Below are 27,237 nucleotides of genomic sequence, written 5' to 3'. Positions count from 1 at the left end.
TTTTTTTAGGCTTGACTCATAAGGTTCTTTCCTTTTTGATTTTAGGGTACCCTTGGTTCATATATTCAAGGTTTCCTCTGCAATCGTGAGGACTAGAACCCTCAATTTTTCTTTACATGAAAGCTGAGTTGGCACATTGTGACTTGTTCCAACTGTAAGTTTGTAGGGATATGATCAATTCAGACATGTCCTATTTTGTGTAGGAACCAGAGAAATAAAAATGCTTCCATAACTGAACAATGAAACAGCAGTTTAGAAATCCCTGTGTCATCACTGCAACTGAAGGTGAATCTACTTGCAAGGATTTTAATTTTCAAAGACGAGAAGAAAAGCAAAAAGTAAAGCATAAATGGGGATAAACCAGTTGCATTTTAAAATTTTCTCTTCTAATCTAACCTTACACTTGAGAGGGTACATTTGATTACCCCATGAGTAAGAGTAGTCCTCTGAGGACTTATCAATGTTGGAAACATGAGTGAGAGTTTAGAAAAGGGTGTATGTACCATCTTTGACCCAACTAGGACCTTTTCCCTAGCAGGGTGGCATTGTGATTCCCCTTGCTGTAATGGAGCAGGTGGAAGTACACACTGGGGAAGCCTAGCAAACATTTTGTCCTGTCTGAGGGAAGGAAAGGACACACCATGCGCTTGCAGGGAAAAGGTGGAGGGTAGGTGGGGAGGAATACCGGTAGCTAGTTTTCTAGCACAGGTGAGCATAAATGGTGAAACTCTCATCTCTTAATAAACTAAATTACAACAGCTTTAAAAGTCAGCTCCCTTGGTCTCCTTTTCATCTAGAAGCACCTGTCAATAGTCTCAGACAAACAAAAGGACAGTGATTGAACTGGTAGTTAAGATTGCCCAACACTGAAGACCATTTTCAGTTACAGCTTTGCCCAACTTTTCCATTCAACCTGGAATTTTCTATGCTAGGTGTCTGCCTCAGGGCAAATTTCTTTGGAAAGCTTCAGCAAAAATGATTCAACCAGTTCTGAGAATGAGATGGGGGAAATGCGTTGTTTTGCCCACCTTTTTTTTTTAAATCTAACCATTTATCTATGAAGTGCTAGTGCCTCTACGTTTTGTAGGATAGTCTTGAAATTTGGCAGAAGGGGTGCCATGGTGTGAGGGATGTGCCGTGTGCTGTTCCTGTGGAAAAACTACCCACATTTGACCAAGTTATCAGCGTTTGGGGGGGAGGGAATCTGTTTTGTGCACACAGACTTGTTATGACAACAAGGAGTCCGGTGGCACCTTAAAGACTTAGATTTATTTGGGCATAAGCTTTTGTGGGTAAAAAAAAAAACTTACTTCTTCAGAGGCATGGAGTGAAAGTTACAGATGCAGGCATTATATAATGACACATGAAGCAAAGGGAGTAACTCACAAGTGGAGGACCAATTCGATCAGGGTGGATGTAGTCCACTCCCAATAATAGATGAGGTGTCAATTCCAGGGAGGCAAAGCTGGCTCATTACAGAAGCAGCTTTGCCTCTCCTGGAATTGACACTTCCTCATCTATTATTGGGAGTGGACTACATCCACCCTGATTGAATTGGCCCTGACAACACTGGTTCTTCACTTGTGAGTTACTCCCTTTGCTTCATGTGTCATTATATAATGCCTGCATCTGTAACTTTCACTCCATGCATCTGAAGTAGTGGGTTTTTACCCACGAAAGCTTATGCCCAAATAAATCTGTTAGTCTGTATCCGCAAAAACAACAAGGAGTCTGGTGGCACCTTAAAGACTAACACGGCTACCCTGAGACTTGTTATGAGTGTGTAAAGCCCTTTGTTTTTACCAAAATATTCCTGGATTTTACAAAAGCTACTCTGGTCTGTTGTTCACCCTCCTGTCCCTGGACCAGAAAGCATTCGACAGGATGGACCACCAGTAACTCCTGGGCATTCTGCAGGAGTTCAGCTTCAGACCCCAGTTTGTGGGTTCTCTCCAGGTGCTCTACGCTTCTCTAGAGTGGTCAAGTTCAACTGGACCCTGACCGAGCCAGTCAGCTTTGGGTGCGGGGTGAGTCAGGGGTGTCCGCTGTTGGGCCAGCTGTATATTCTGGTGATCAAGCCCTTCCTCTGTCTCCTCTGCCGGAGGCTGATGGGGTTGGGGCTCCCTGAGCCGGAGTTGCAGCTGGTCCTGATGCATATGCCAACGACGTGCTCCTCGTGGTCCAGGACCCAGGCGCCCTGGTGCGGGTGGAGGCCTGCCAGGCCCTCTATTCGGCAGCCTCCTCCGCCCGGGTCATCTGGGTCAAGAGCTCTGGCCTGGTGGTCAGGGACGGGTGGAAGGTGAGCTCCCTCCCACCCGCGCTTCAAGCCATTCAGTGGAGTGTGTCCCCACTGCTCTATCTCGACGTCTACCTTTCTGCCACGCATCCTTCTCTGCCGGAGCACGGGCAGCATTTGGAGGCCAGGGTGGGTGAGCGGCTGCAGACATGGACAGGACTCCTCCAGTGCCTCTCCCTGCGAGGGAGGGCGCTGGTGCTGAACCAACTAGTCAACCTGTCCATGCTCTAGCACAAGCTCAACACCCTGAGCCCGGACCCAGGGATCCTGGCCCAGCTCCAGAGGTTAGTTCTGGAGTTTTTCTGGTCATGACTGCACTGGGTCTCTGTAGGGGTTCTGTGTCTTCCCCTAGAGGAGGTAGGGCAGGGCTTGGTTTGCAGGGCCTGGTAGCGAAAGACATGGTAGAGACTTCTGTGGTGCAGGCAGTTTGGTATGGAGCACATCGGCAGACGCCTTCCTCCACCACCTCCCAGGGCTCCGATATAACCAGCAGCTCTCTCGCCTCCCTCCGAGGGGTCTTCCGTGAGATCTCTTCGTCAGCACGGGCCTGTCCCTGGGGTGGTTCACCCCCATCCCCAATACCTGTCCGTTTTGCAGCATGAGGGAGACCATGGTGATGCCTATCTAGAATGGGCCAGGTTGCAGCCCCTATTCTGGCTCCTCCAGAGCCTCCTGTTGAGGTTCTGGATGCACTTTTCCCCACCCATTTTCATATAGGCACCGCCTGTCCGTGCCCCCTCCTTGTCAGCCACCTCCTGGCACTGGCCAAAGTACCCACCCACAACACCACGAGGGGGTGCTCTGTGACTGTGGAGCCTCTCTCTGTTCCTCCCTGCTCTCATCTCCGATGCACCCAGGTGAGCTCCTCTGGGCGGCTGCCACGGGCTCCCTAGACAGCTTGGAGGAGCAGTGGGTGTTGCCCAGGGCTCTCTGCTCAGTGTCCCCCTGGCTTTGAACCTGTGACCTCCACTCCTGGCCCTATTCCTTAGTTGTCCCCCATTTTCAGTTGAGTGCTGGGTCCAGTGGCTCCTCCCCCAAGGCTGGGGGAGGGGCCTATAGATGGGGGCAGGTGATTTCAATAGGCTAAGCACTCACAGCTGCAATGAAAGTCAAGGGGATGTGAGCTCTGAACATACCAAGTGCCATTTAAATACTCCAAACCGGGACCTCATCTGAGGCCAGGCAAGGAAAAGCAGCAGATGCTCTCGACCGGAATCTCTCTCTGCCTTGGTCCCCGCTGCATCCACCCTGTGGGGCGCTGTGACTTTGGTCATGTTTGCTCAGCTCCCAGCTACAGATGGGTGCACAGGGGCCCTGCACACGCTGCTCTGGCCCCCTGAGTGCCCCGGACACCAGCTATCCATGCATGGCTGGGCCTGGCAGGTAGAATTGCCATTTCAGATTTGGGTGGGGGGCAACTTAGGCACCTGAAAACTCTAGGGCTTTTTGCAGATAACTTAGAAATTAGCTGACTAGGGCACTGTGTCTAATTCCTATATTAGAAAAGAGAATTAAATAAATGTTAGACCCACTCAGCTCTAATACTAATGTTCTCACATCTTGTGTCAAGTCACTTAAGGAATATATGTTAGATTTAAAATTTTAATATATATTCTTACTAAATCTTGAATACAACAATTGAAATACTCTGAGAAAAATCTAGATGACTTTCTATCACTTTTTTGCAGTTTACCAAGCCTGTAATAGATCATTTAGCTTTGGAAACATCCTACTAGGGCAAGGCCCATGAGTTTATACTGCACCTGCCTGGGGCTCTAGAGGTGTTACCTCACTACAAATAAACTAGAAACTGACCTTACACAGGAGTGAAAACAACACTTTCAAGTCACTTTCACAGTATTGCCAATCCCAAATGTTCAAAAATCATGAATCAGGCTCACCAAAAATCATGGCATTGGCTTTAAACTCATGAGATTATGTAAAATGTAAAAATAATAGATTTGGTGTCCTGCTTTTTGAGCCTTTAGGATGCACTGGGGTCACATTCTGAAGCTTTCTCCACAGCCATGAGTGCTAGAAACTTCATTTTTCTTTAAGAATAAAAGCTGAAATCATCCCAGATCCACCTGACTCCAGGAGATGGGGCTTTAAGAAAAACAATAATTATCATGAGTCATGACAAAAGCATGAGAGTTGCTAACACTCCTTTCACTTCTATTTAAAAGCTAGTTACTTTCCAGAAGACTGTTAAACACAGCACTACAGTGATTGAGCTGCAGTTCTCACAGGAGAATATTTAAAAGCAAACACCAAGAAAATTCCATGTTTAAAGTTGAGGAAAAAAATGAGGTATATCAGGGCAACTGCAGGCACAAAAGGAAAATAAACAGGCACAGGAGCTCTGGGCAGCACTTCCTCTTAAAAGAAAGTTGGAGGGTCAAATCTTCTAGTCCTTAATCCAGTAAAATTTCTATTGCCTCCACTTATAGATATTAACATGTGTTTTGTAAGTATACACTTCATACTTAAATATCTGAGCCATCTTATCCAGGGCTACACATCTTATACACACTGGCTCTCAGGGACTGTATTGTCTGGCATATTCTGAACAGTGCTGAGCACACAGATGGTGCCCAGTGAATAATACACACAATGACAATAATCATTGACTTTATGGACTCTGTGGATGCAGTTTCTTTTCTTTGTTCTGGAATTGGCCTGGATACAGCTGAAACTCTAAGAATTTGAGGCATAAACACATCGGATACTTATGACACTTTCTGGTTCCTTCCTTTTCTCGAACTCAGAGTTAAAATGACAACAAAATGGTCTTCAATTAAAATGTAAAATTGCACAGCAGCCATTGCTCTACAATCCAGCCTGGGGCAGAACCTGCCACCCCTTGGGGGTTAAGTAATCTCCTCTCATCTGACTCTCATTCTCCAGCCTTCCTGATCTCTGTGCTGCTTTTCATACTGTCAGACATGACCTCCATCCCAGCCTCCTGGGACCGTTTGCTGGAATCTCAGAGAACTGGCCACCTTCGTTTTGCTCCCATCTGAGTCCTCCTTTTTTGAGCTATGCAGCAGAGAGAAAGAGGCTGGTCCAGCAGAGAGGGAGCTAACCCTGAGGGACCTACTCCCCTCCCCACCCCGACTTCCCATCTGAGCTCAGGCCAGTGCCTTACGGCATAGGCGCCAACTTCCCCTCTGCCCACTGGGTGCTCAACACCCTCCCCCCACACCGTGCCTGGCCCCACCCCCACTCCACCCAAAGTCCCCAACCTGCCTTTTCCCACCCCAGCCCTGCTACCTTCTGCTCCCTTCCCCCAAGTCCCCACTCCTGCCCTGCCTCCTCTCCACCTCCTCCCCGAACGTGCCACCTCCCTGCTCCTCCCCCTCTCTCCGAGAAAGTCCAACGCGCTGCCAAACAGCTGTTAGGCGGTGGAGGGGTGGGACCTGCCGTTCAGATACTACCATGATGAGGCCACATAAGTACCACAAGTAGAGTGGGAACTTCTGTGTACCACTGCTATCCCTTCCCTGGGTTTTGCCCCTTCTTTTCACCTACACCCCCAAATCTCCCTCTTTTCTGAATGTAACGTTGGCTCAAAGGGCTTGGCTGTATTTTTTCTGAGTCCGATTCCTGTTTTAGAGGCACTGCTAGAGATTATAAAGTATCGGACTTGCTGCCCCCAACCTGAGAGTGAGAACTGTGTTTTTCTCTGACAATTGCTAGACTTTCAGATCATTAATTTAATCACCAGCTCTTTCTTACCTTCCTCACCTCGCCCGCTTGTAAAGAAAATACTGACTCCCTGCCCCAGGGTGACCAGATGTCCCGATTTTGGGTCTTTTTCTTATACAGGCGCCTATTACCCCCACCCCTGTCCTGATTTTTCACACTTGCTGTCTGGTCACTGCCCGGGGCACCTGGCTCTCCCCGCAGAGCCCAGCCTGGGCCGTGGTTACAGCCCCCAGCACGCCTGGGCGCCCACGCGTGACTGCGGCCCAGCGCGGGGAGACCCCGCCCACTCCCATTGGACAAGGCAGATCCCCATTCCTATTGGCACGTGCGCAGGAGCGCTGCGCGGTGACTGGCTGAGGAAACAGAGCGCGCTGATTGGTGGCGAGGCGCCCAATAGCCTTGAGCCGCGGCGTACGAAAGCGGGGCGGCGGAGGGTTCCACATCGCGGGGCGCCGCTCGCGCGTGGCGGCATGAAGGACCCGCAGCCCCCGCCCGGGGCCGCGCACGCGTGGGGCGGCCCGGGGAGCCCCGCGCGTGGCGCTGCCCACGGGCCCGGCTCCAGCCCCAGCCCCGGCGTGACGGCGCGGGCGAGGAGGCGGCGGCGGCGGGGTCCTCGCCGGCCGCTGTCCCCGCGTGGGACCCCGAAGCGCTGCCGGCCCGGGCCCGGACCCAGCGCTACCTGAGCCCGGTGTGGGAAGAGGAGCTGGAGCCCGCGGGAGCCGCCGGCGGGAGGAAGCCGGAGGCCCCGTCCCCCGACCTGCTGCAGCAGGCGCGGCTGCGGCCGGGCTGCGGCTCGCCCGGGACCCCGCTCTTCCGGAGCTTCTTCGCCGAGGAGTGTCTGGCCATCGCGCGGCAGCTGCAGCGGCCCGGCCCGGAGCCCGCCGGCATCGAGGCGGAGCCCCTGCCCCTGCCCCTGGAAAGCACCTGGGCTGAGGCGCCGCCGGGCAGGGGGCCGGCTGAGCCCGGCCTGGAGCAGCCCGTTCCCCGGCAGGCGGAGGAGGGGCTGCGGGGCTGGGGGAGCCCAGGGGCAGGGACAGGGCAGGTCCTGCCCTCCGGGGCCGGGCCGGGCGCGGGCGCGGCGGACCCCGAGCCGGGGGCACGGCTGGGGCTGGCTCTGGATGCTCTGAACCTCACGGTTGAGCTCCAGGGCTCTGGTCCCAGCGGTGCCTCCCTCAGACAGGCCACATTCGAGGTGTCCGCTGCTAGCCAGCTGGGGGCCACGGTGACCCTGCCTGCGGAGGGGGAGCCGCTGGCTGACCAGTCCCAGGCGGATGATCCGGAGCGGAGCCGCTCTGCTTACAGAACCCACGAGCTGGACACCGTCTCCAACGAAAGCGCCGTTTCTCTAGGCTCCAGCTCCTTTGCAACCTCCACCCCGCTGATGGGGCCAGCAAAGTTTCACTTTGTGACGGGCAGTCCCCTAGGAGATGACTTGGAACAGAGGGACCCAAACTCCTCTAGACGCTCCGTGCCAAGAGCGCGAACCTGCCCGAGTCAGGCTGCCTCCAAATCTGCGGCACCCCAGGTAGCCCAGAGCGCCGTGCCCCAGTGCGGGAACCTACCCGAAGGAGAGTCCCGTGACAAGGTCACTCTCAAACCACCTCAGAAGAGCACTGCCTTGCCTGTCTCTTCCAGAAGCTACACCAGTAGTGAAGGCCAAGCTGCTATCAAATCACTGCCCCTGGCCTTTACCACCCCAAGAGCAAGTAGGAGTCTGGCCCTCGCGTCCTTTGAGTCGCGGAGAGCTTCTCGGGAGCTGCTGAGGGCAGGCCTGCCTCCAAGGAGCAGAGGCATCGCCTCGGAGGGGAAAGCAGCAAGACTGTCTCTGGGGAACTGCCGACCCAGCATGCAGAAAGCAGCTGCCACTGGAAAAACAAGCCAGGGATCCAACGCGGAGATCCAGCCTGCTGCCCAAGTAAGTGGTGGTGGTGGTGGGGTGTGTGCTACAGCTTCCTGCCGACTAGTAATGCTAAGTGCCTCTTCTAACTGCCCCTGACTTCAGGATCCCATCGGAGCAGCGTGACGGAGGGACCAAGGTGCCAGTTCAGTTCAGTTTTGTGGGGGCAAATTTAATCCTGATTCCAAGGGCTACTTAGGCACCTGGGAACTCTAGGGTTTGTGGGGGTTTCTGTTTTTGTTTGTTTTGCAGGTAACAAATTAGCTGATAGGAGCACTGTATCTAATCCCCATGTTTAAAAAAAGATTAATAAATATTAGACCCACTCAGCCCTAATACTAACATTCTCACATCTTGTGTCAAGTCATTTAAGAGACACTGGTTAGGTTTAAAATTGTAATGTATATTCTGTGATAGACCCAGGCCAGTTGGATATAGCAGAAGGCAGATATACTGGCCACTTGATTAACAGTTTTCTGTTCCCTGACTGACCAGAGCAGAGGCTGCTCCAGGCTAATGAGAACACCTGACTCTAATTAACCTGTAAAGAGTCAGGTGAGGCCATTCAGTTAATGTGACCACCTGACTCTAATTAAGGCCCTGCTGATACTATACAAAGGGCTCACTCCAGTCAGGTAGGGGAGTCAGGGAGCCAGAGGAGAGGAAGTGCGGCTGAAGGGCTGGTTACTGAAGATACCTTAGGGCTTCTTTAACGATGGTTTTAGGGTAAGGGTGAAGAAGGGAGAAGCAGGAGAGTTGTGGGGAAGTGGCCCAGGGAAATATAGCAACTCTGGCAGTGAAAGGTTGGCTGCCAACAACTGTTATCATTAGGGTCCCTGGGCTGGAACCCGGAGTAGAGGGTGGGCCCGGGTTCCCTCCAACCCACCACTACAGGAACAGCTCCTGGAAGGGGAAGTCAGGTCCCTGTCAGGACAGGAGGCTGAACAGAGACCGTGGGAGTTCTCTCACCAACCTCCTTGCAGCCTATGATGAAAAGGGCTCAGTAGACTGTAACCCCGACCCTAGAGAGAGAAGGACTACGTGGAGGGTCACAGTGAGCCACTGAGGCTAAGCATAAACTGCCTAGAAGCGCAGGACCCACAGGAGCAAGGTCCGAGCTCTGCCACAATTCTGTGTTACTAATTCTTAAATACAACAATTGTAGAAAGATCTAGATGGCTTTCTATCACTTTTTTGCAGTTTGTCAAACTTGGAATAGATCATTTAACTTTGGAAACCTACTAGGGCAAGGCCCTGTGAGTTTATACTGCACATGCCTGAGGTTGTTGGGATGTTACCTCGCTACAAATAATAGACTAGAAACTGATCTTAAACAGGAGTGAAAGTGACACTTTCAAGTCATTTTCACAATGTTGCCAATCTCAAATGGTCAAAATCATGAATCAGGCTCACCAAAATCATGAGGTTGGCTTTAAACTCATGAGATTATGTAAAAATAACGGATCTGGGGTTCTTTTTATTTGCCTTCTGCCTTTTTGAGCCCTTACGGTGCACTAGGGTCACATTTTGAAGCTTTCTCCACAGCCATGATGGCTAGAAATGTCATTTTTCTTTAAGAATGAAGGCTGAAATCATCACATATCCCCTTGACTCCAGGAGCTGGGGCTTTAAGGAAAACAATTATCATGAGACTCACAACAAAAATCATGAGCCTTGGTAACACTTTTACTTCTGTTTAAAGGCTAGTTACTTTCCAGAGGGCTCTTAAGCACATCACTACAGTGATTGAGTTGCAGTTCTCACAGCAGAATATTTTAAATCAAACACCAAGAAAATTCCCCATTTAAAGTTGAGGAAAAAAATTGAGACCTCTGAGGTATATCAGGGCAACTGCAGGAGGAAAGGAAAATAAACAGGCACAGGAGCTCTGGGCAGCTCTTCCTTTAGAAAGAAGGATCAAGGGTCAAATCTTCTAGTCCTTAATCCAGTAAAACTTCTGTTGCCATCAGTGCCTCTACTCATACATCTAAACATCAGTGAACATGTGATAATATGTGTGGTCAATTACTATACACTTCATGCTTAAATATCTGAGCCATCTTATCCAGAGCTACACAGCTTAGATGCATTGGCTCAGGGACTGGATTTTCTGGCATATTGTGAACACTGCTGAGCGCACAGATGATGTCCAGTGAATAATGCAAATCATGACAATAATTGTTGGCTTTATGGTGTGGAAGTAGAGACTCTGTGGATGCAGTTTCTGTTTTGTTCTGGAATTGGCCTGGATACAGCTGAAACTCTCGCCATAAACACATCTGATACTCGTATGACACTCTGATTCTTACCTTTTCTCAAACTCAGAACAAACAATGACTGAACAAAGTGGTTTTCAGTTAAAATGTAAAATTGCACAGCAGCCATTGCTCTACAACCCAGCCTGGGGCAGAACCTGCCACCCCTTGGGGGTTACATGATCTCCTCTCATCTGACTCTCGTTCTCCAGCCTTCCTGACGTCTGTGCTGCTTTTCATACTATCAGACATGACCTCCATCCTGGATCAGTTTGCTTGACTCTGAGAGCTGGCTGCGCTGGGTTAGCTCCCATCTATCAGGGACGCACACAGAGAGCTGCTGGATAGGGAATTAGCCCTGAAAGACCTGGATTCTACTCCCCCCATCGACTTCCTGTCTGACCCCAGGCCAGTGCTTTAAGGACATTTCTAAGGTTTTTAGGCACCCAGAGATGCTGCTAGGTATTTAGTGGGGTTTACAAATCAGTCTTACTGTATGGAGCTGAAACCTGGAGGACAACCAAAACAACCACCAGGAAGATCCAGACCTTCATTAATAGCTGCCTCAGAAGGATTCAGATTTCAGGCTTCTCAGCCACCAGACACCACCACACACCATCCAGACCATCTTGGAGAGGACCCATCAAGCCCAGAAGAGGAAGGAGAAGGAAGGGAAGGGGGGGGATACATACACTACACAAGCAGCCAGCCCCCAACACACAGGCACAGCAGTGCCCACCAGAAACCCCCAAAAAAAGCGGAAGAAGAGGCGCCCACCGAAATATACTGACTTCAGGTTTGATAAAAAAAAAAAATATACCTGGAACCAGCTAGAGCGAATGGCCCAGGATAGAAGACTATGGAGATCTGTTGTTGGCGGCCCATACCCCGGTTGGGGTGACGGGCATGAATGAATGAATGACAAAGCACCAAAATTTCTAAGTGCATTTGAAAATCTCACTAGGTGCCTAAAAAAACAAGGAGTCCAGTGACACCTTAAAGACTAACAACACTTATTTGGGCATAAGCTTTTGTGGGTAAAAACCCCACTTCTTCAGCTGCACCTAAATATCTTTGAAAATCTGGCCTTTAGTCTGTGTGTGCCTCAGTGCCCCCTCTGGACAATGGGGATAACAGCCCTGCTCTACCTCCCGGAGGGGCTGGGAGGAGAAATAGATTAGACCTTGTGAGGCTCAGGCTCAGATACTACGGTGATGAGGCTACATAAGTACCACAGGTAGCGGGGGCACTTCTCTATACACTGCTAGCCCTTCCCTGGGTCCGACCCCTTTTCACCAGCACCCCCACATCTCCCCCTTTTCTGAATGCAGCAAAGCACTGAGCCTACGTTACATTTTTTTCTGAATCCCCTGATCTCTCTGACACAATCCTTCCTCCCTCTCCCCCCCACCCCCAGGGAAGGACTCCTCTTTTACACCTAAACTTCCATACCCTTCATTTAATCACCAGCCTTTCTTATCTTAATCACCCTGCCTCTGTTTGTAAACAAAATTCTGACTCCCTGCCCCAGGGGCACCTCTCTGCAGAACACCTTTCACACCAAGCCTGTATCTACACTGCCACTTTCAGCGCTAAATCTTAAGTCATTCAGGGACAAAAGTTTTAGCGCTGAAAAGCGCCAGTATAGGCCACGCTTTTGCTGCTCTCAGCGATAAAGCTCCCAGCCCTCATTCGGGGTGGTTATTTTGTATGGCCGTGGGGAGAGCTCTTCCCGCCCCTCGGCGATAAAGCGTGATTACATTGCCCCCATCACAGCACTGCTGCGGCAGCCTGGCCGTGCTGTAAGTGGGCAGTGTAGACATGCCCTAATCCTGTGCTGTAGTTAAGAGCTGTACCTGGGAGCTTGTAGACCTCCTGTATGAAACTCAGAGGGGGGCTCCCACCCTTCCCTGCACCCCCGAATTGGCACCCTTGGGAGGAACGTGCCCACGTTTCTGGGAGAATAACTGAACTGAGGGAAGAGAGTTAAATCGGGAGGTGGGGAGAAGACACTGAGTCAGGGAGGCTGCCCCTCTCTTGCTCCACCCACCAGCTGGATCCACTGAGGATAGGGAGAATGCGGGTTACCCAATCAGTCCATAGAGGAGCTGGAAGACTCCTTCCCAAGGGGTGTCTACCATTGTGCTTAAGGGCATGTCTGCCTGGGGTGGATAAGGAGCTACTCCATAATTCCTCCTAAGGGACTCTGCCACTTTCTGAAGCACGTGGTACAGGATACTGTCAGATGGGATGCTGGACCTTGGTCTGTCTACACAGCAGAAGCTGTGCATGGCAGGCGTACCTGAGCTGGATTGAATCTAGGTAGCCTGGGTAATGACAGGGTGACCTGGGTGCCAGACCTACTGCTGTTGTGGGGGAGACCTGAAGGCAAAGCAGCCCTGCCCTGGTGGCTTGGGAAGGGTGAATGTGAAGTTAGAGGTGGGGGACGTTGGCTCACGTTGTCCCTTAGAACAGCCTGGTTTGGATCTGTGAACTGGAGGCCCTTGTGGTGGAGCTAGGAGACGGCTGGTTTGAGGAAAGCTGGTACAGGTGGGTGGATACTAAGACGGGGGCTATGGGCCTCTCAAAAGCTGGCCTAGGCTTAATCCCTAGATGTGGGCAGTGACTCCACTCCGGAAGCTCCCCATGCAGGGGGAGCCTTGGCAGTCGCACAAGGAGTAGCAGGGTAGGCAGAGGGCCTGGGACTGGCCATCTGCAGGTTCCTAGTGCTTCTCTGGAGACCTGGTTTATCGCTGTTGTGATGCGATGGTGGCTCCAGAAATGCCATTTCAGAGGGGCTGCTCCTTCTGTGGTGAGGGGCGGGAGTGAGCCACAGACTTGAGGCCAGGGGTTCTTCAGGAGTCAGAGGAGTCCACCAGAGCACCCCCTGGGCTGGCTGCTGCTCTGGAGGTGGGATTGGACAGACCCAGGTTCTGAGCCTGCGTCTGAATGGTAGCAGGGGAGGGGGCAGAAGAGGCCTGGCCTGCCTCCCTGCTTGCCACCAGGGTCTAACCCATGGCTCATCTGTCTGGCTCTAGCTCCCTGCCAGCGGCACTGGGAAGCGGAGTGCTACAAAGCTACCTTGCAGTGAGAAGTGCCCCTCATCCCTCCAGCCTCCTACCAAAGTCCCAGGACTCAGCAGCAGCAGCAGACCCTTGCTCATGGGATCCGGGGTTTCTCTGGGTCCAGGGATCCTCTGCATGAGCAAAGGGGCTGGAGCTCCTGGATCCAAACTCCCAACTCACCCAGGTGAGCAGACTCAATGGAAGGAGGCCAGTAGTGTTGGGGATGGGATGAGGTGGGAAGGAGGGTCTGACCTGATGGGGAGGCCAGCTGCTGTCTGTGGCAATGCCCTGGCTGGACTTTTCATCTGCCTGTGGCGGCTGTGAAATCCTTGTTCTCCTTTCCTTCTCTTCCCCAGGTACCAGGCTAAGACTAATGAAGGCCAGACCCAGCAGCATGCAGCACATCAATGGGACCCTGCAGCCAACATGCACTCTTCCCACTGGGCATCCAGGAGCCAGATCCAGCCCCCAGGACAAAGAGACGGAAAGTAACTGCCTGTAATCCTGCTGTGTGCAGAGCAGGGAGCCCTGTAGTGCTGCAGGCAGGGAGCAGCCTTATGGGGGAGCACCCCCAACGCTCATCTGGAGAGCAGCATGGGCTGGGAACGGAAGGTGCCTGCTCACGTGTCTTGGGAGTGCTGTGCTGGACCTAGCTCCAGCTCCGTGGTGTTCTGTGAGCTGCCGCAGCCTTGCTGGCCTTGCTGTCTGAGCTTTGCGCTTGCTGTGTGGTGGGAGTGCTGCGTTCTGGGCAGGGGAGGCTGGGGGTTCCTTAGCTAGGGGCAGAGCGTGAGGAACATGGCTAAGCTCTGAGGCTGCATACGCACATGCTCCAGTTCCTGGCCATGCTATTCTGGGGCCAGCCCCTCTGCAGCTGGGCTAGGTCTCCTCTAGGCTAACGCTCCTCACCTCCTCAGCAGGTGTCGCCAAACCTGGCTGCAACAAGCTGCCTATTCGAAGGGCTGCCACCACCGCGATTCCTGCCAGGGCTCCCCACTCCCGACTGAGACCAACAGGGAGGGCAACAGCCTCCCCCAGAAGGCTCCCTTCCCCCAAGCGAGCTCGCCTAGGTAAAGGTAGGTCTGGGAGGGGAAGGGGCTCGCAGTCCTGGTGCCTCCCTACTGCAGGCAGGGCTGGTGGACAGAGAGCTGCAGGGCCAGGTCAGATTATCCATCTCCTCCCCCGTCTTCAGAGAACCGGGCTGATTCCTGGGGTGTAGTGTGGACGCTGGGCTTCGCAAGGGGCTGCACAGTGTGAAGCAGAAGTGCTATTTTGAGCCTCCTTCTCCAGAGCCCTCCTGGGCTTTCCCAGCCTGGAGCTCCAGTCGACGGCTCCATCATGGAGTGCCCTTGTTAGAGCAGATCCCACTGGCTTGACACTACCTGGGCAGAGACTGACACCCTTTGCCTTCGCTTTCTAGACACTAACTCAGCAGCAGCTGCACAAGCCCCGGAGCCCAGTGGAGGCGAAGGAGACACTGAGGACAAGCCAGCGCTGGCTGTGGGGGAAGACTGCACCAGTGCAGGTGAGCGAGCGGTTCAGTGGCTTTGGGATGGTTAGCGGTTCGGGGGCTGGGTTCTTGGCAAAGGGAGCAGGTGGTTCCTTTGCCAGGCATGCTTCTCCCGGTGCTAAGGCACACCTTCTCCTTCCACTGGGATTGGGGAGTCTCTTGGGCGGGGCCCTGACATGATTAGACAGCACACAAGCCTGGCATCATCGTCCAACCCACCCCTTCAGTGCCGCTGCCCTGGGCCAGCCACTGGCTGCTTAAGGCTCCCACCCGCATTTGTGGCTCCTGAGATTCTCTGATTAGCTGGCCAGGGCTAAAGGGGAGTGGCAAATGGCATAGTGTGTGTTTGGAGCCCATCTCCACATCCTCTGTAGGCTCCTGGCGGGAGAGTCTGTGCTGAGCTCCGCTCCTGAAGGGGTAGGAAGAGACTGCAAATCTCTGCCAGTAAACAAAGGGAAACGTAGCTCCCTGACTAAGCCAGCGGACTGTTCCACGCCCTTGGGGCCAGAGCCTGTATCGCCCTTTGTGCAGCTGAGCTCCGCAGGGTTGGAGCTGCTGGCTCTCGTCTCCAGATCGCTCTGGGGCAGGAGGCAGGGCCTTCCCGACCCCAAGGGCTGCAGCTCTGGAGTTATCCCACCCTCCCCATCCAATGCCCCCTCCTCTGGGTGGCAGGGCCTTTCCCACAGCCCATCAGGATAATTCTCTGCTCTGCCAAAGAACTGCCCTGATGCTTGGGGCATTGCTATGCTGTTCCCGGCCCTGGGGAGAATTGGACTAGCCTTGGTGAAGGCATTTGGGGCACCTGAACAGTAACCAGTGTTAAGACTTGGTTGCCCCTTGGATGCCTGTGGGCAATTTGGGGGACGTTTTAAGTGGTGCAGGTGCAACTTCTTGCCAGTGGAGGGCAGCAGCATCCCAAGAAAATGCCCTGTGCCGGAACAAAGACTTGTCCTGTGCCTGTGAGTGGCAGCTGTTCAGACTGCAGCACGGGGGCAGGGAGCGCCTGGGACCCACCCCGATCCAGGTACCTGGAGCAAAGGGGGGGGGGGGAGGGAGGAGCAGGAGACCGGATGGACCTGGATGGTTCTGCACCATGTCTGAGTCTCTCTTTGCAGGTGGAATGGCCCAGCCTCAGACGGGTGGAAATTCCCCAGCTCCTCTCAGTTTCCTCCCTGACTCTGCCCTGGAGAGTGGAGGTGCAGTGTCCTCCATGCAGGTAACAGCCGGCTGTCTCCTGGCATCGCTCAGCACAGCTCTCACACGGCATCTGGGGTGCGGCGCAGCAGGGCCAGGGGGATGGCGGGATGAAGGAGGTGCTCTGTGGGGCTGGGATTGGCCCTGGGATACCTCAACCTTAAACCATGGGCTCTTCAGGGCAGGGGCTGTGGTGGCTTTCAGCCAGGCTGGGCATGAATGCAGAGCAGCTCCCAAAGCTGCACCCAGTCAGCAGTGAGGTGAGACTTGGAGGGGAGGAAGAGCTTCAGAGCATTCTCTCTCCTTGAACTCCCACCCTTAGTCATCCCAGTGCTGCTCTCAGCAGGGCTCCCTACTCCACAGAGCCCTGGAGCTGCGCACTCGTCCTGCCTGGGAGTGGCCTGGATGTGTGAGCTGCTGCTCCCTCTGCTGCCCTGACCAGTCTCCCCAGTGGGAGATGCTGGTGGCCACGGGGGACAGAAATGTCATGGGAACTGGGCACAGGCCATGGAGCTCTGCTGCAAGGAGGTGTGAGCAGCCCTGACTAAGTGCAGGCCCATTGCTTTGACTTGGCCCTGCCCAGACATGTTGCGCTGTCCGCATGCAGCAGACGGGCTACAAACCAAGCAGATGGGAACAGTGTTCTTCTAAACGCTTGGGAGGTGCCTGACACTATATTGATGGGGCTGCGTCCGTGCTCTGCCGTCTCCCCTGTGCAATGCCATGTCCACCTCTGGTGCTCAAAGCTCCCACTTCCCAAGGAATTACTTCCATCGGGCATGTGCCAGCTACAGACTGTCTTGATGCAATGGGTTGTTCTGGTGTCCCGCCCCACCCAGGAGGGGACCAGGGTCCCCCTATGAAACTCTGCTCCAGACCCCTGCAGCATCAAAGTGCACTGGGCAAGGGGCAGCAGAACGGCTTCCCTGGTTGGTGGTGAACAGCCTTTCTCTGTCAGCTTCCAGATCAGCTGCTCTCCCAGGAGCTGCAGAGAGTAAGGAGTGAGCTGCAGAGAGTGAAGAATGAGCTTGGTATGTGGGGCAGAAACCCCTCCCCCTCCTAACGGTGCCATTCTAGCGCGTAAGCGGGAGCTGGAGCACTGCTGCTAAAGCATGGCCCCTTCAGTTCCTGGGAGCCCCAGCGCCCATGCTGCGGTTGGGCACTGAGCCCTTGTGTCCCTGCCCCGTGCAGTGGAAACAACCACCAGAATCTCGGGCTCCCTTTCCCTCTGCCCAGCAAGCATCCCTGCCGGGCACTCTGCCAGCAGCTAGCTGGGCGCACGCTGAACTCTCCCCTGTTCCTCAGCTGCAAGAGATGCCCAATGTGAAGCCTATCGAAGGACGATCTCCTCCCTGGAGGCTCAGCTGAGGGCAGGTAGGTGATCCCCTCCTCTGACAGTGGCCATGCCCCTGGAAATCTCTCTTGCCAACCTTCCCAAAGCCCCCTCCTTGCCTGAGGAAAGGTGGCACTGTGAGCTCAGTGCACGGGGAGAGTTAGACCCACAGCTTCACCCCCCGCCCAGCAGCTGGAGCAGTGTGTGTGGGGTCACCCCACGAGCCCACTGTGGACCATAGCCTGTGCCCCAGGGCGGGCAGACCATGCACTTTTACAGCGCCCAGGGTGAGGTGCTGTCTTTAGCCCAATGCCTCCCGCCCCTGCAGAGAGTTGGCTCAGGAGCTGGAAGCATCTTGTCTGGTACCAGCTCCCTGGGCTGGGGGCCCTGGCCTTTCCCTCGCGGGTGGGCCAGACTCCGCTGAAGTCTCCGCATCCCTCCTGCTGTGCCCTTCCCATAGGCAGCGGGAGCTCCATTGTGCAGACCAGGCCAGGGGTTACGGGTTCGTGCTATCGGGCAGCTGGCCTGCTTGCCTGTGCCATGGTGCCAGCCGTTCTCCCTGCCTAGGCCCTGCTTGTGGCTGCCTCAGAGCCAGGCGTGTGCTGAAGTGACAGGAGTGAGCCGCAGTGACTCGCTGTCAGTGTCTTTTGTCCTATGATGCCTCTGTTTGTTCCCCGTCCCCCAGGCTCCCTCCCGGAGGGCTGGTGCACAAAACAGGACTGTGCCTTGGAAGGCGAGTGACAGCGAAGCATGGAGGGCCTGTGTCTGCCTGTTACAATAGCCTCTCTAGCTGGCGCCTCGCAGGGGTGTGCTGCTCTGGGGAGCCTGAAGGAAAACCCTGCAGCCCAGCACCTGGAGTGAGCGGTGGCTGTTCACATGGACACCTGCAGGGGGGAATTCTTAATTGTGGCTTTTTTTAAAAAAAGGTAAATAAAGTTCTCTTCCTTCCCCTGGGTGCTGTGCAGAGCCGCCCCCCTGCTCCCCTTGGCGTGTTACTCCGTGGGCCGTGCAGCCTTGCAGGGCCCAGCGCTCCTGGCAGGGCCAGCTGGAAAGAGCCCCCCAGGCTAGGCTGCAGCCAGTGCCCAGCACAGGAAGCACCACTCGGAGGGCTGGACGTGGCCCCCTTGCAAACTGGGTCCTGTGGTACATGGAGTCCCATAGTGCACCTCACCTGCCTGCCCTGGGCACAGCTCCCTTCTCGCAGCTTCCCTCCGAGGCCCTTACAGGTGTGAGGCACTCGGTAGCTGAGGCCGGTGGGGCTGGTACCCGTGGACTCTGGGGCTGTGGGTCCCTCTGTGGCCCGCACTCACATCACAGCATCTGTCGGGTGGGCAGGGAGCTAGGACAGACTGGCTCCAGCAGTGCCAGCTGCTTGGGCTTTAAGGGATCCACCTCTGCACTCTGCCTTGAGGGCACCTGTCTCTCCCAGCCCTGGTTCTGACCCAGCCAACAAGCACCCAGTGGGTGGGGGGAAGGAGAGGCCACAGGCCCCTTCCTTAGTGCCTAGTCCCAAATCACTCTCACTTCCTCCCCTGTGAGAGGAAATGTCCCAGGGTGGCAGCCAGCATGAGGTCGTCACAGCATCTTCCAAGCCTCCTGCAGCTGAACTGAAAGTGGGCGAAGCCTCTGCCATCAGCTGGTTCCAGCCTCGAGCTCGAGCTCGTGGAGGGAGAGACCGCATGGGGCGGGGGGGAGGGAAGATGTGGTCTTCCCTGCTGGGGATTCCTGTGCCGTCCCACTTGGAGACACGAGATAAAAGAGCGGGGAGGCCTACGTGTTCCTCTTCAAACTCACTCCTACAGCGGGGCATGCCTAGGCCTCTTGGGAGAGGGGTTACTAATCCCTTCCTAAGGGCAGGCAAACAGCCAGCGTGACTCCTGTAGCATTAGCCTCGGGGCTAGGAAGGGCTCTGCAAGTTGTGCAGCTGGGGGTTGGAACCGCCGCTCTGGTGCGAGGCGGTGCCTGGCCTGCAGCCCCAGTTACTGTTACCTTCCTTCTGAGCTGTGCTTAGACCTCCGTAGGTGCTGCCCCTTGTGCCCAGTTCTGGGTGTCTGGCAGAGGCTGGGCCTAGAAGGCAGCCAGCTAGTTCTGGTTAAAGCCACCGAGGGCAGTGTGATGCTGCCTGGCCAGGGCAGCGTGCCGTGGAACTGGCCAGGAAGGTGTGAGTGAGTGCTCACCCAGTGTCTCTGCGGGCTGGCTTGACTCCTCCATGCAAGAGATTTCCAGGAGCATGCCCCCACAGCCAGCTCTTCACGCTGTATGTGTGACCGCTCCAGGGGACTGCTTGCTGAAGAGCGGGGGGGGGCGTGGCTCTGCTGTCCCCCCCAGCAAGGTGGGCTTGTTACCTGCACACATTAGAGCACCCCACCTTTTCCCAGGCCGTAGGGCTCCAGCTGTAACCTGGTTAATTTAGGCATCCCCACCTCTTCCCAAATCATAGGGCTCCAGGAGAAAAACACCTACCCTTTCCCTATGCGTAGGGCTCCGGGCATCACATGGACCAGGTTAGTAAGTACCCACACCCCTTCCCTATGCGTAGAGCTCTGGGCGTACACTACTTGTGCAGGACTTTGAGCTGTGAAAGAGCCTTACATAGTAATAGCCAGTTCCTCTGTTTATTAACAATCACCGAGCAGAATACACAGGAAGCATACAATGCCATGCTCACCAAGCCTGATCACGCAGGCAGCCTTTCCCTGGGGGCCAGGCAAGGTCGGCCTCGTCTGGGTCCTAGCTGCTGCACGTCACGGTCGTGCAGAGGATTCTTAGCAGCTCTGATCTGAGGCTGTCTTGGGGGTGAGTTCTTTTTCCAAGTCTTTCCTCCTTCTCTTCCCAGCTGGTCTCCTTGGACCCCAGTTTATATAGTGAAACTTGAATCCTGCTTATGGCCCCACAGCCTGCTCTTCATGCTGTACCTGTGCGACAGCTCCAGGGGGCTGCTTGCGGGGGCTGAGCTGAAAAGCACCGGGGGGACTGTGGTTCTGAGATGGTGGCACAGCAGCACTTTGCGCTAGTCACCGTCCAGCCTGAACACATTCCCTGAACCTTGCTCTGGGGCTCGAATGGCTTCAGGCCTGGCTGCTTCTGACCTGCTGTGCCCGCAGTGCTCATCTGCCCTGGGCATGAGGCTGGAGGAAGGCAGGGCAGCTTCTCCCTTGTGGAATTCCGTCCCGCTGAGCCTGGCCAGAGTCAGGAAGATCTGTCAGATGTGCGGCCTCAGCTAGCCCTAGTCTCCAGGCTGTGGCACAGCCAGTGCCGTATCCAGCCAGGCCCTGGGTTCTTGGCTCCCTAGGCTTTGGCAGTAGAGCACATCCAGATGGTGCATGGCTGGGTGTTGCAGAAACACCAGAGGCTTGGACTGGCAGCCTCAGGCCTGTTGGGTGGCCCTGCTTCCCAGCCGTGTTGTCAAATCCTGCTGGTGCTGCTTTCTCCTAGCTTCTTCGTCCACCTGCAGGGTTCCTCATGCTGATGTGACTTCTCTCCAGAGCACTGCATCTGGTCAAACTCGCCCACTGCTGCACTGGCTCCAGATTCCTCACTGCACAAGCCAGGAGCTGTGCTGGCTCAGCGGGGCCATCTTCTGAGGCTGCCTCTGAGCCTCCTGCCAGGCAGCCCCAAGCCTGTGCCCTGCTCAGTCCTTGTTCCCTGCCCTCTGCTCTAGAGCTGGGAGAATTTCTGGGGAATTTTGCAGGGCCCTGAGCTTATTTGGCAAATAGATTAGTCCAAAATAAAGCAACTTTGGAAAGATTGAAACAACCCCCACCCCCACCCTGGGCTTTGGTTTTTCACTTCAGTGTGTATGGAACCCACACAGTCATCTTCAGCATGAACCAACGCCAGGTATTTTTGTTCCTTAGGGGGCTGAACCAATCACTTATTCAATCAGCTCTTTGTTCCCTCCAGCTGCTGCGTCAGTACCGGGAACAACTCCTCCCCCCCATGCAAGAGGGAACTGAAGGCAGTGGGGTTGCCTTTGCCCCTCCTGTGCCACCCTGCTCCGGCTGCCTGCAAGGGCAGCAGGCCCAGGGCTCTTGTGGGTACAGCCTGTACTCAGGCACAGATCAGCTGATTGTCATCAGCTCCCACGCTCTGTTCTCTGCTGTGGAAACACAAGGAAAGGGCCGGTTGCTGCCCCAAAGAGCACAAGCAGCCAGAGGACAAGGGAATGAGCCAGTGGAGCCTGGCTGTGCCTTTAGGGTACCTGATGTTCCCACTGGCTCCTTGACCCACTTGTGAGCTAGCTGCCTTCTTGCAGCTCTCAGGAGGGCTGTGAAGGCCCGGGGTGCCTGTCAGGCTGGGCCCTGTGTAGCGAGGGTGGCCTGGAAGCAAAGGCAGAGGTGCTGGTGGGAGCAGCGCCCGGCTAGAGGAACAAGGCTGGGAGCACGGGCAGAGCAGGGAGTTCGGCCATGTGAGCAGGAGCTGCAGCCTGCCAGACTCTGGACTGACCCTTATGTTCTGAATCTAGCACCTTGGGGCTGAACTGCCGCTGCGCCTGCCGGGGACGTCTGCTGCTCCTGTGCCACGAAGGCGCGGCGGGCGGGGGGGCTGGCTGGGCAGTTCTGTCACCAGAGCTCAGGGGAGGTTGGAGGGTGCTGCAGGCTGTGAATGCTCATGTGACTGCCGCGTGCAGGATAAAGAAGGGGGAAGTGGGTCCTTGCCCCTCACGGGAGGTTAAAGCGGGGGAAGGGTCTGGGAATTACAGCCTGCTGTTGTTACTGGAGCAATGCCATAAGATGCGTTCCCTTTGCTGGCAGGTAAACCTGTCCCCCTCCAGTCCATGATCCCTGCCAGAGGCCCCCTGCTGAAGGACAAGGAACTTGTGCTCTGGCTACCTGCAGGGCCCTGCCCAAGGGGCACCAGCTTGCACGGAGGGGTGGAGTTTGGTATGTTTCTCAGGCCTGGCACATGCACATTGCCCCAGATGTATTTCTGGACTGAGCAGTGCTGCCTCTTCCCACGGGCACCGCTTGAGAGAGCGCTTTTTCTTAGCTACAGCAAGAAAGGGGCCTCCCTCCCCATCAGCCTCTGAGGCCACAGGCTGCCAAGGGCTTTAACACTCCTGCCGCACCCATGCGAGAGGGCCCCCTTGCTGAGCTCCAGGCACCGAGATGTTTCCTGGCTCTCGAGCATGTGAACACATGGTGCACTGCTGATGCTGCGGGGCAGGGCTGGCGGTAAGCTGGAGTTGTGCTTTTCTTTCCCGGCCTAGGCAGGTTTCCTTCCTTCTGAGCAGCAGGGAGTGGCTCTGGGACAGCGGGTGCTTGGCCCTCTGTATCTCAGCCAGCACAGGAGGAAGTGGCTGGTTCTGCCCCTCCGGTCATGAGCCCAGCAGCAGCCCACCTCCAGCTGCGTGGGAAGAGGTCTGCAGTTAAGGGTGGGGCACTTTTGCTTCCCTTCCCTGTGACTCAGCTCTGCCCCAGGGCAAACCGGGGGATTCTCAGCAGGTTTTGCTGTCTCTGCTTCCTGGAGCTGGCTCCTGAGCTCTGGGAAGTGGCTGGGCCCCTGGCCAGAAGGGCACGATGGGGGGTTGGCATGGGGGCCTATGATGCGCACACATGCTGTTCAAACAGCAGTTGAGTTGGGGTAGCAGTGGTGGGAACCCGAAAGCCTGAGTGTGTCTGCACTACAAACACTGTAGTCTAGGTCAGGCCTGCACAACATGCGGCCCGCGGAGGCTCACTGTGCGGCCCGCGGGGGGATTCTAAATCCCACGCACACAGCTGAGATTTAAAGGGTTCAGGGCTCCCCGCCACTGCAGGCAGCCCAGAGCCCTTTGAAGCCTGGCCGTGGCTGGGATTTAAAGGGCTCTGGGCTCTCCGTGGCTGCGGGCAGCCCAGAGCCCTTTGAATCTCACCCCAGCTCCAGTGACCGGGCTGGGGCTCCCCTCAGCGGCAGGAGCTCTGGGCCCTTTAAATCCCTGCCCCAGCCCTGCAAAGCTCCGGTTCCCCTGGCTGCTGGAGCCCCAGGCCCTTTATTTTTAATCAACCCTGGGCTCCCAGCTGAAGAGGTGGCTGGGAGCCCTTAGGGCCAAATTAAAGTATCACCTCCCCACCCCCAACCTTCCTTTTTGGCCCACAGCTGTTTTGGAGAGGTGGCGCTGGGGAAGGAGGGTTTGTTTCTGCAGGGCTGGGCGGTGCTGGGGCAGGGTGTTTCCGCGGGGCCGGGAGGTGCTGGGGGGGTGTTTCCGCGGGGCCGGGGGGTTTCGGCCCTCAGCTGTTTTCTTTGGAGTAATGTGGCCCTGGCCGTTTTACAAGTTGTGCAGGCCTGGTCTAGACACTTACACAGCACGGGAAGGGGTTCTTCCATCACTGCAGTGCAGTGGTTCTCAGACTTCAGTGCACTGCACCCCCCTTCTGACAACAGACATTACAACAAGCCCCCAGGCGTGGGGACCGCCTGCCCTGGGTGGGGGCGGCGAGGGACAAAGCCTGAGCCAAGTGAGTGGCCTGTCAGGTGAGCCCTGCCCCTCAGGGCTGACACTAAAGCCCGAGGCCTGGCAGTGCCACCCAAGGCTTTGGCTTCGGCCCCAGCAAGTTTTAGGCCAGCCCCATTACAATGGGGTCATGACCCCCAGTGAATCCCTTCCCCGGAGCCAGGAATTCTGCAGCGATGCCTAGAGCAGAGCTGATGGCAGCTTGACTCGGGCAGCCCGGGCCTCGCCGTAGCTAAGCCGCAGGCCGCTCAGCTTTTTGTTCCTGGAAGCTGTTCTTGGGCAGGGAAAGGGTGGCTCACTTCCTCCTGCGGCACTTCACATCTGAGCGGCCAGGGCCAGGAGATGATGACACCGTGGCACAGTTTGCATCAGTGGCAAGACACAGCATTCTGGGAAGTGTAGTTCTGAGCTGGTCTGTCTCTCAAAGCTTTCGTTTTAACAGGCAGCAGGTTTAAAACAAGCCTGGGGACGTACTTCTTCCCTCGAAGCACAGTCAGCCTCTGGAACTCAGTGCCAGAGGACGTGGTGAAGGCCAAGACTAATGGGGTTTAGAAAAAAACTAGATAAGCTCCTGGAAGACAGGTCCATCAAGGGCTCATAGCCAGGGGTCAGGGATGCAACCCCACGGTCTGGATGTTTCTAGCCTCTGACTGCCAGAAGCTGGGCTTGCACCATGTGATAACTGCCCTGTTCTGATCGGTCCTTCTGAAGTGCCTGCCACTGGCCACTGTTGGATGCCAGGACACGGGGCTAGATGGACCATGGGTCTGACCCAGTCTGGGCGTGGTGCTGTTGGTAGAGATGTGCAGTGCTAGTGCACTCGCTGCTGTCAGGGGCTCACAGGGCCAAACTGCACTGAAGGAGCGGGGGGGGGCCCCGGTGTGCGTGCAGGGCAGCACACACAGGACTGACAAGGCAGCCCTGCTGGAGTAGGGCAAAGGGGACTCCAGGCACCATTCTCTCTTCTTGCTCTGCAGAGGGAAGCGGGAGGAGAGTGAAGCAGGAATGCCACAGCCCTTCGGTCACACCCCCAGCCACCCCCCGCACAGCTCTGCCAATGCCCCTCAGTCCCAGTGTGTAGCAGCCACGCCACTCCTGCCCTTTCAAGCCCCTCGTGCTCTCTTGAGCCTGGGGCTGGCACTGAGCTCTCAATCAGGGCTTGCAAAATGATAGTTGTCATGGCCCTGACAAGTCACCTCTGGGCTAGCTTCACCAGAACCAGCAAGCCCTCTAATCAGAGAGGCTGTTCCTACCACAAACACTGCAGGGCTGTGCAGCTGATGCAGGCTCCAGCCCTGGGGCTGCATTACAGGACAGGACAAGTTCAGGCAAGAACTGGTTAAGCATCAAGACGCTCCAAGCTGGGATGGTGCCATGTTTGGCTGGGGCTGGGTGCTTTGGATGCAGGCAATTCCCCGCTCTTACCTAGAGCTGGCTGCAGGGCGCTGAGCGTTCCCGTGCTAGGTCTCCACTCCTGTCAGTGCTTCTGGGGCCTGGAGTGAAACCCACCAACATCATCGCAGCCTAACGCAGAGAGACGCCAACGGCGCCCTCCCTCCCCCATTAATCCAGGCTTTACCTGCAGCCCCCAGGAGGTTTGTGGGTGGCAAATCTCAGGGTGCAGCACATTCCAGAGAGGGCAGGAAAACCACAGACTCTGCAGGAAGTGGAGGGAGGTGTAGGCAAAGGTGCTTTTCCAGGGCGTGATGCTTTGGCAGCAGCAGAGACCCAGCCCCACCTGCTCCCATGGCACTTCCAGGCATCGACTTCTGGAGTATTTGGCAGGGCTATCAAGGGATAAATAATCACCCCTTTGAAGTGGAGATGCCAATGGCCTATGTCCAGCTCCTGTGGAGGAGTCACAAAGGCCTTTACAGGTCAAATACAATTTCTCAAGCAACTCCCAGGCAAGTTCTCATCTGGGAGCTACCCAACCAGGTGGGTGAGAAGGGAGGATTGGCCTGCACACACCCCTTTCCCTAGTTCTGCAGGACCTGACTCCCAACTCCCTGGCTTGAGTGGGGCTAAGGGATTTCCTTACACCCCCTTCAACTGCCCCCTCCTGCCCCCCACAGTCAACTAGTTACAAGCAGTGTTGTTGTTTTAGTCATTTTCCAACTAGATCTAGTTCCTTTAAAATTTTTCTAGTTGGAAAAAATTTCATGTAGTTATTGGTTGGAAAGTTAAATTGAAACATTAATACACACTTCAAAAGCATATATGTGAGAAAATGCTTGTACTTGAAAAAGCATCATAGGTTTGAGAAGTATGAACGAGGACTAGCTTCCTCACACAGCTATTTGTTATGACAATGTTGGCACATTAATTTCAGTGATGTTGGCTGACCTAATGATTTCAAATGATGATTTATAAATCATCGAAGTCACATGCTGATGTTTATTGGTGTTTAATATGTGGCCCAAAAGTTAGCAAAAATGTACAGCCCCCTTTGCCCTCCCGGTCTCACCCCTCAGCCCTGCCGTAAATTCGAACACCCCCCTCTAATTTAAGTTCTGGGGAAAACACTACGCCCAGCTCCTGTGGCTCGTGGGGCTGGCACACAGCACCTCCACCACTACTGCCCGGGTCTCAGCTGGTGCAGCTACAGCTTGCCATGATGCTCCTAGCATCTTTCCCGCTGCTCTCATGGTCTGGGCCAGCTCCTCAGCTGTGAAAATGCGTCCTCCTCAGTGGAGGTGCAATAAGGGTGCTGGCTGGTTCACACCAGCTGAAGGTCCATCCTTGTGTGTTTAGTTCCTAGCAGCACAGCACAGCTCAGCACGTCCCTGGCTTCCGCTGAGAAAAGACATATCTCCTGGGGCTGGCCTCAGAGACCCTTTGCCACCAGCCAGACCCTGGCAGCCAGAAAGCTCAGGAAGCAGAAGCAATCACGAAGTGCTTGGCAGCCAGGTCCTGAGTACAGCCAGGGAGCAGCTCTTCCCCACCACCTTATGGCCTTAGCCACCTGGCAAAGTCTGGGCTTGCAGACTCCCCAGGTGCCAGTCTGGGCATCATCTGTACAAGGCTGCCATGGCTAGGTCCTGTTCCGCCATGGAGCTGGGTGTCTGAGAAGCGCCTATCCCACGAGCAGGCGTCATGGCATTATATGCCCAGGGGCTGGGCACAGTGGGAACTCCCTGCTGCAGGCTAAGTGCATCCTGCCCTGCGCGCTCCCTGTGCAGGGCCCCTCTCCCCAGGCCCTGCCCTGTCTGGGGCTCCTCTCCCTGCGCCCGTCCCTGCGGGGGGGCCCTCTCCCTGCGCCCGCCCCTGCGCGCTCCCTGCGCGGGGCCCCTCTCCCCAGGCCCTGCCCTGTCTGGGGCTCCCTGCGCCCGCCCCTGCGCGCCCTGCGCGGGGCCCCTCTCCCCAGGCCCTGCCCTGTCTGGGGCTCCTCTGCCTGCGCCCGTCCCTGCGCGGGGCCCCTCTCCCTGCCTGCTCTCCCTGCGCGGGGCGGGGCCCCTCTCCCAGCGCTTGTCCCTGCGCAAGTCCGCGCTGCCGAGCAGAGGCGCTGGCGGGGCGGGGCGGGGCGGGGGGAGGAGCGGGGGTCGCTGG

The 27,237-nt window shown here is 55.7% G+C and overlaps 1 protein-coding gene across 1 annotated transcript; it reads left to right on the top strand.

The window, feature by feature from the left end:
* Positions 1-2,694: 2,694 nt before the first annotated feature.
* Positions 2,695-18,208, top strand: LOC120371395 (transcription initiation factor TFIID subunit 4-like). Its single transcript, XM_039487074.1, has 10 exons — positions 2,695-2,831; positions 6,425-7,919; positions 13,195-13,405; positions 13,578-13,709; positions 14,139-14,294; positions 14,639-14,743; positions 15,844-15,944; positions 16,881-16,953; positions 17,228-17,296; positions 17,941-18,208. The coding sequence occupies exons 1-10, from the start codon at positions 2,695-2,697 to the stop codon at positions 17,994-17,996; spliced, it is 2,535 nt and encodes an 844-aa protein (XP_039343008.1). The 3' UTR covers positions 17,997-18,208.
* Positions 18,209-27,237: the final 9,029 nt, after the last annotated feature.

The sequence above is a fragment of the Mauremys reevesii genome, linkage group 9 (assembly GCF_016161935.1).
Source record: "Mauremys reevesii isolate NIE-2019 linkage group 9, ASM1616193v1, whole genome shotgun sequence".
NCBI classification, from domain to species: domain Eukaryota; kingdom Metazoa; phylum Chordata; order Testudines; family Geoemydidae; genus Mauremys; species Mauremys reevesii.
Note: the sequence above shows the minus strand (reverse complement) of the source record. Positions and strands in the feature narration are given on the sequence as shown.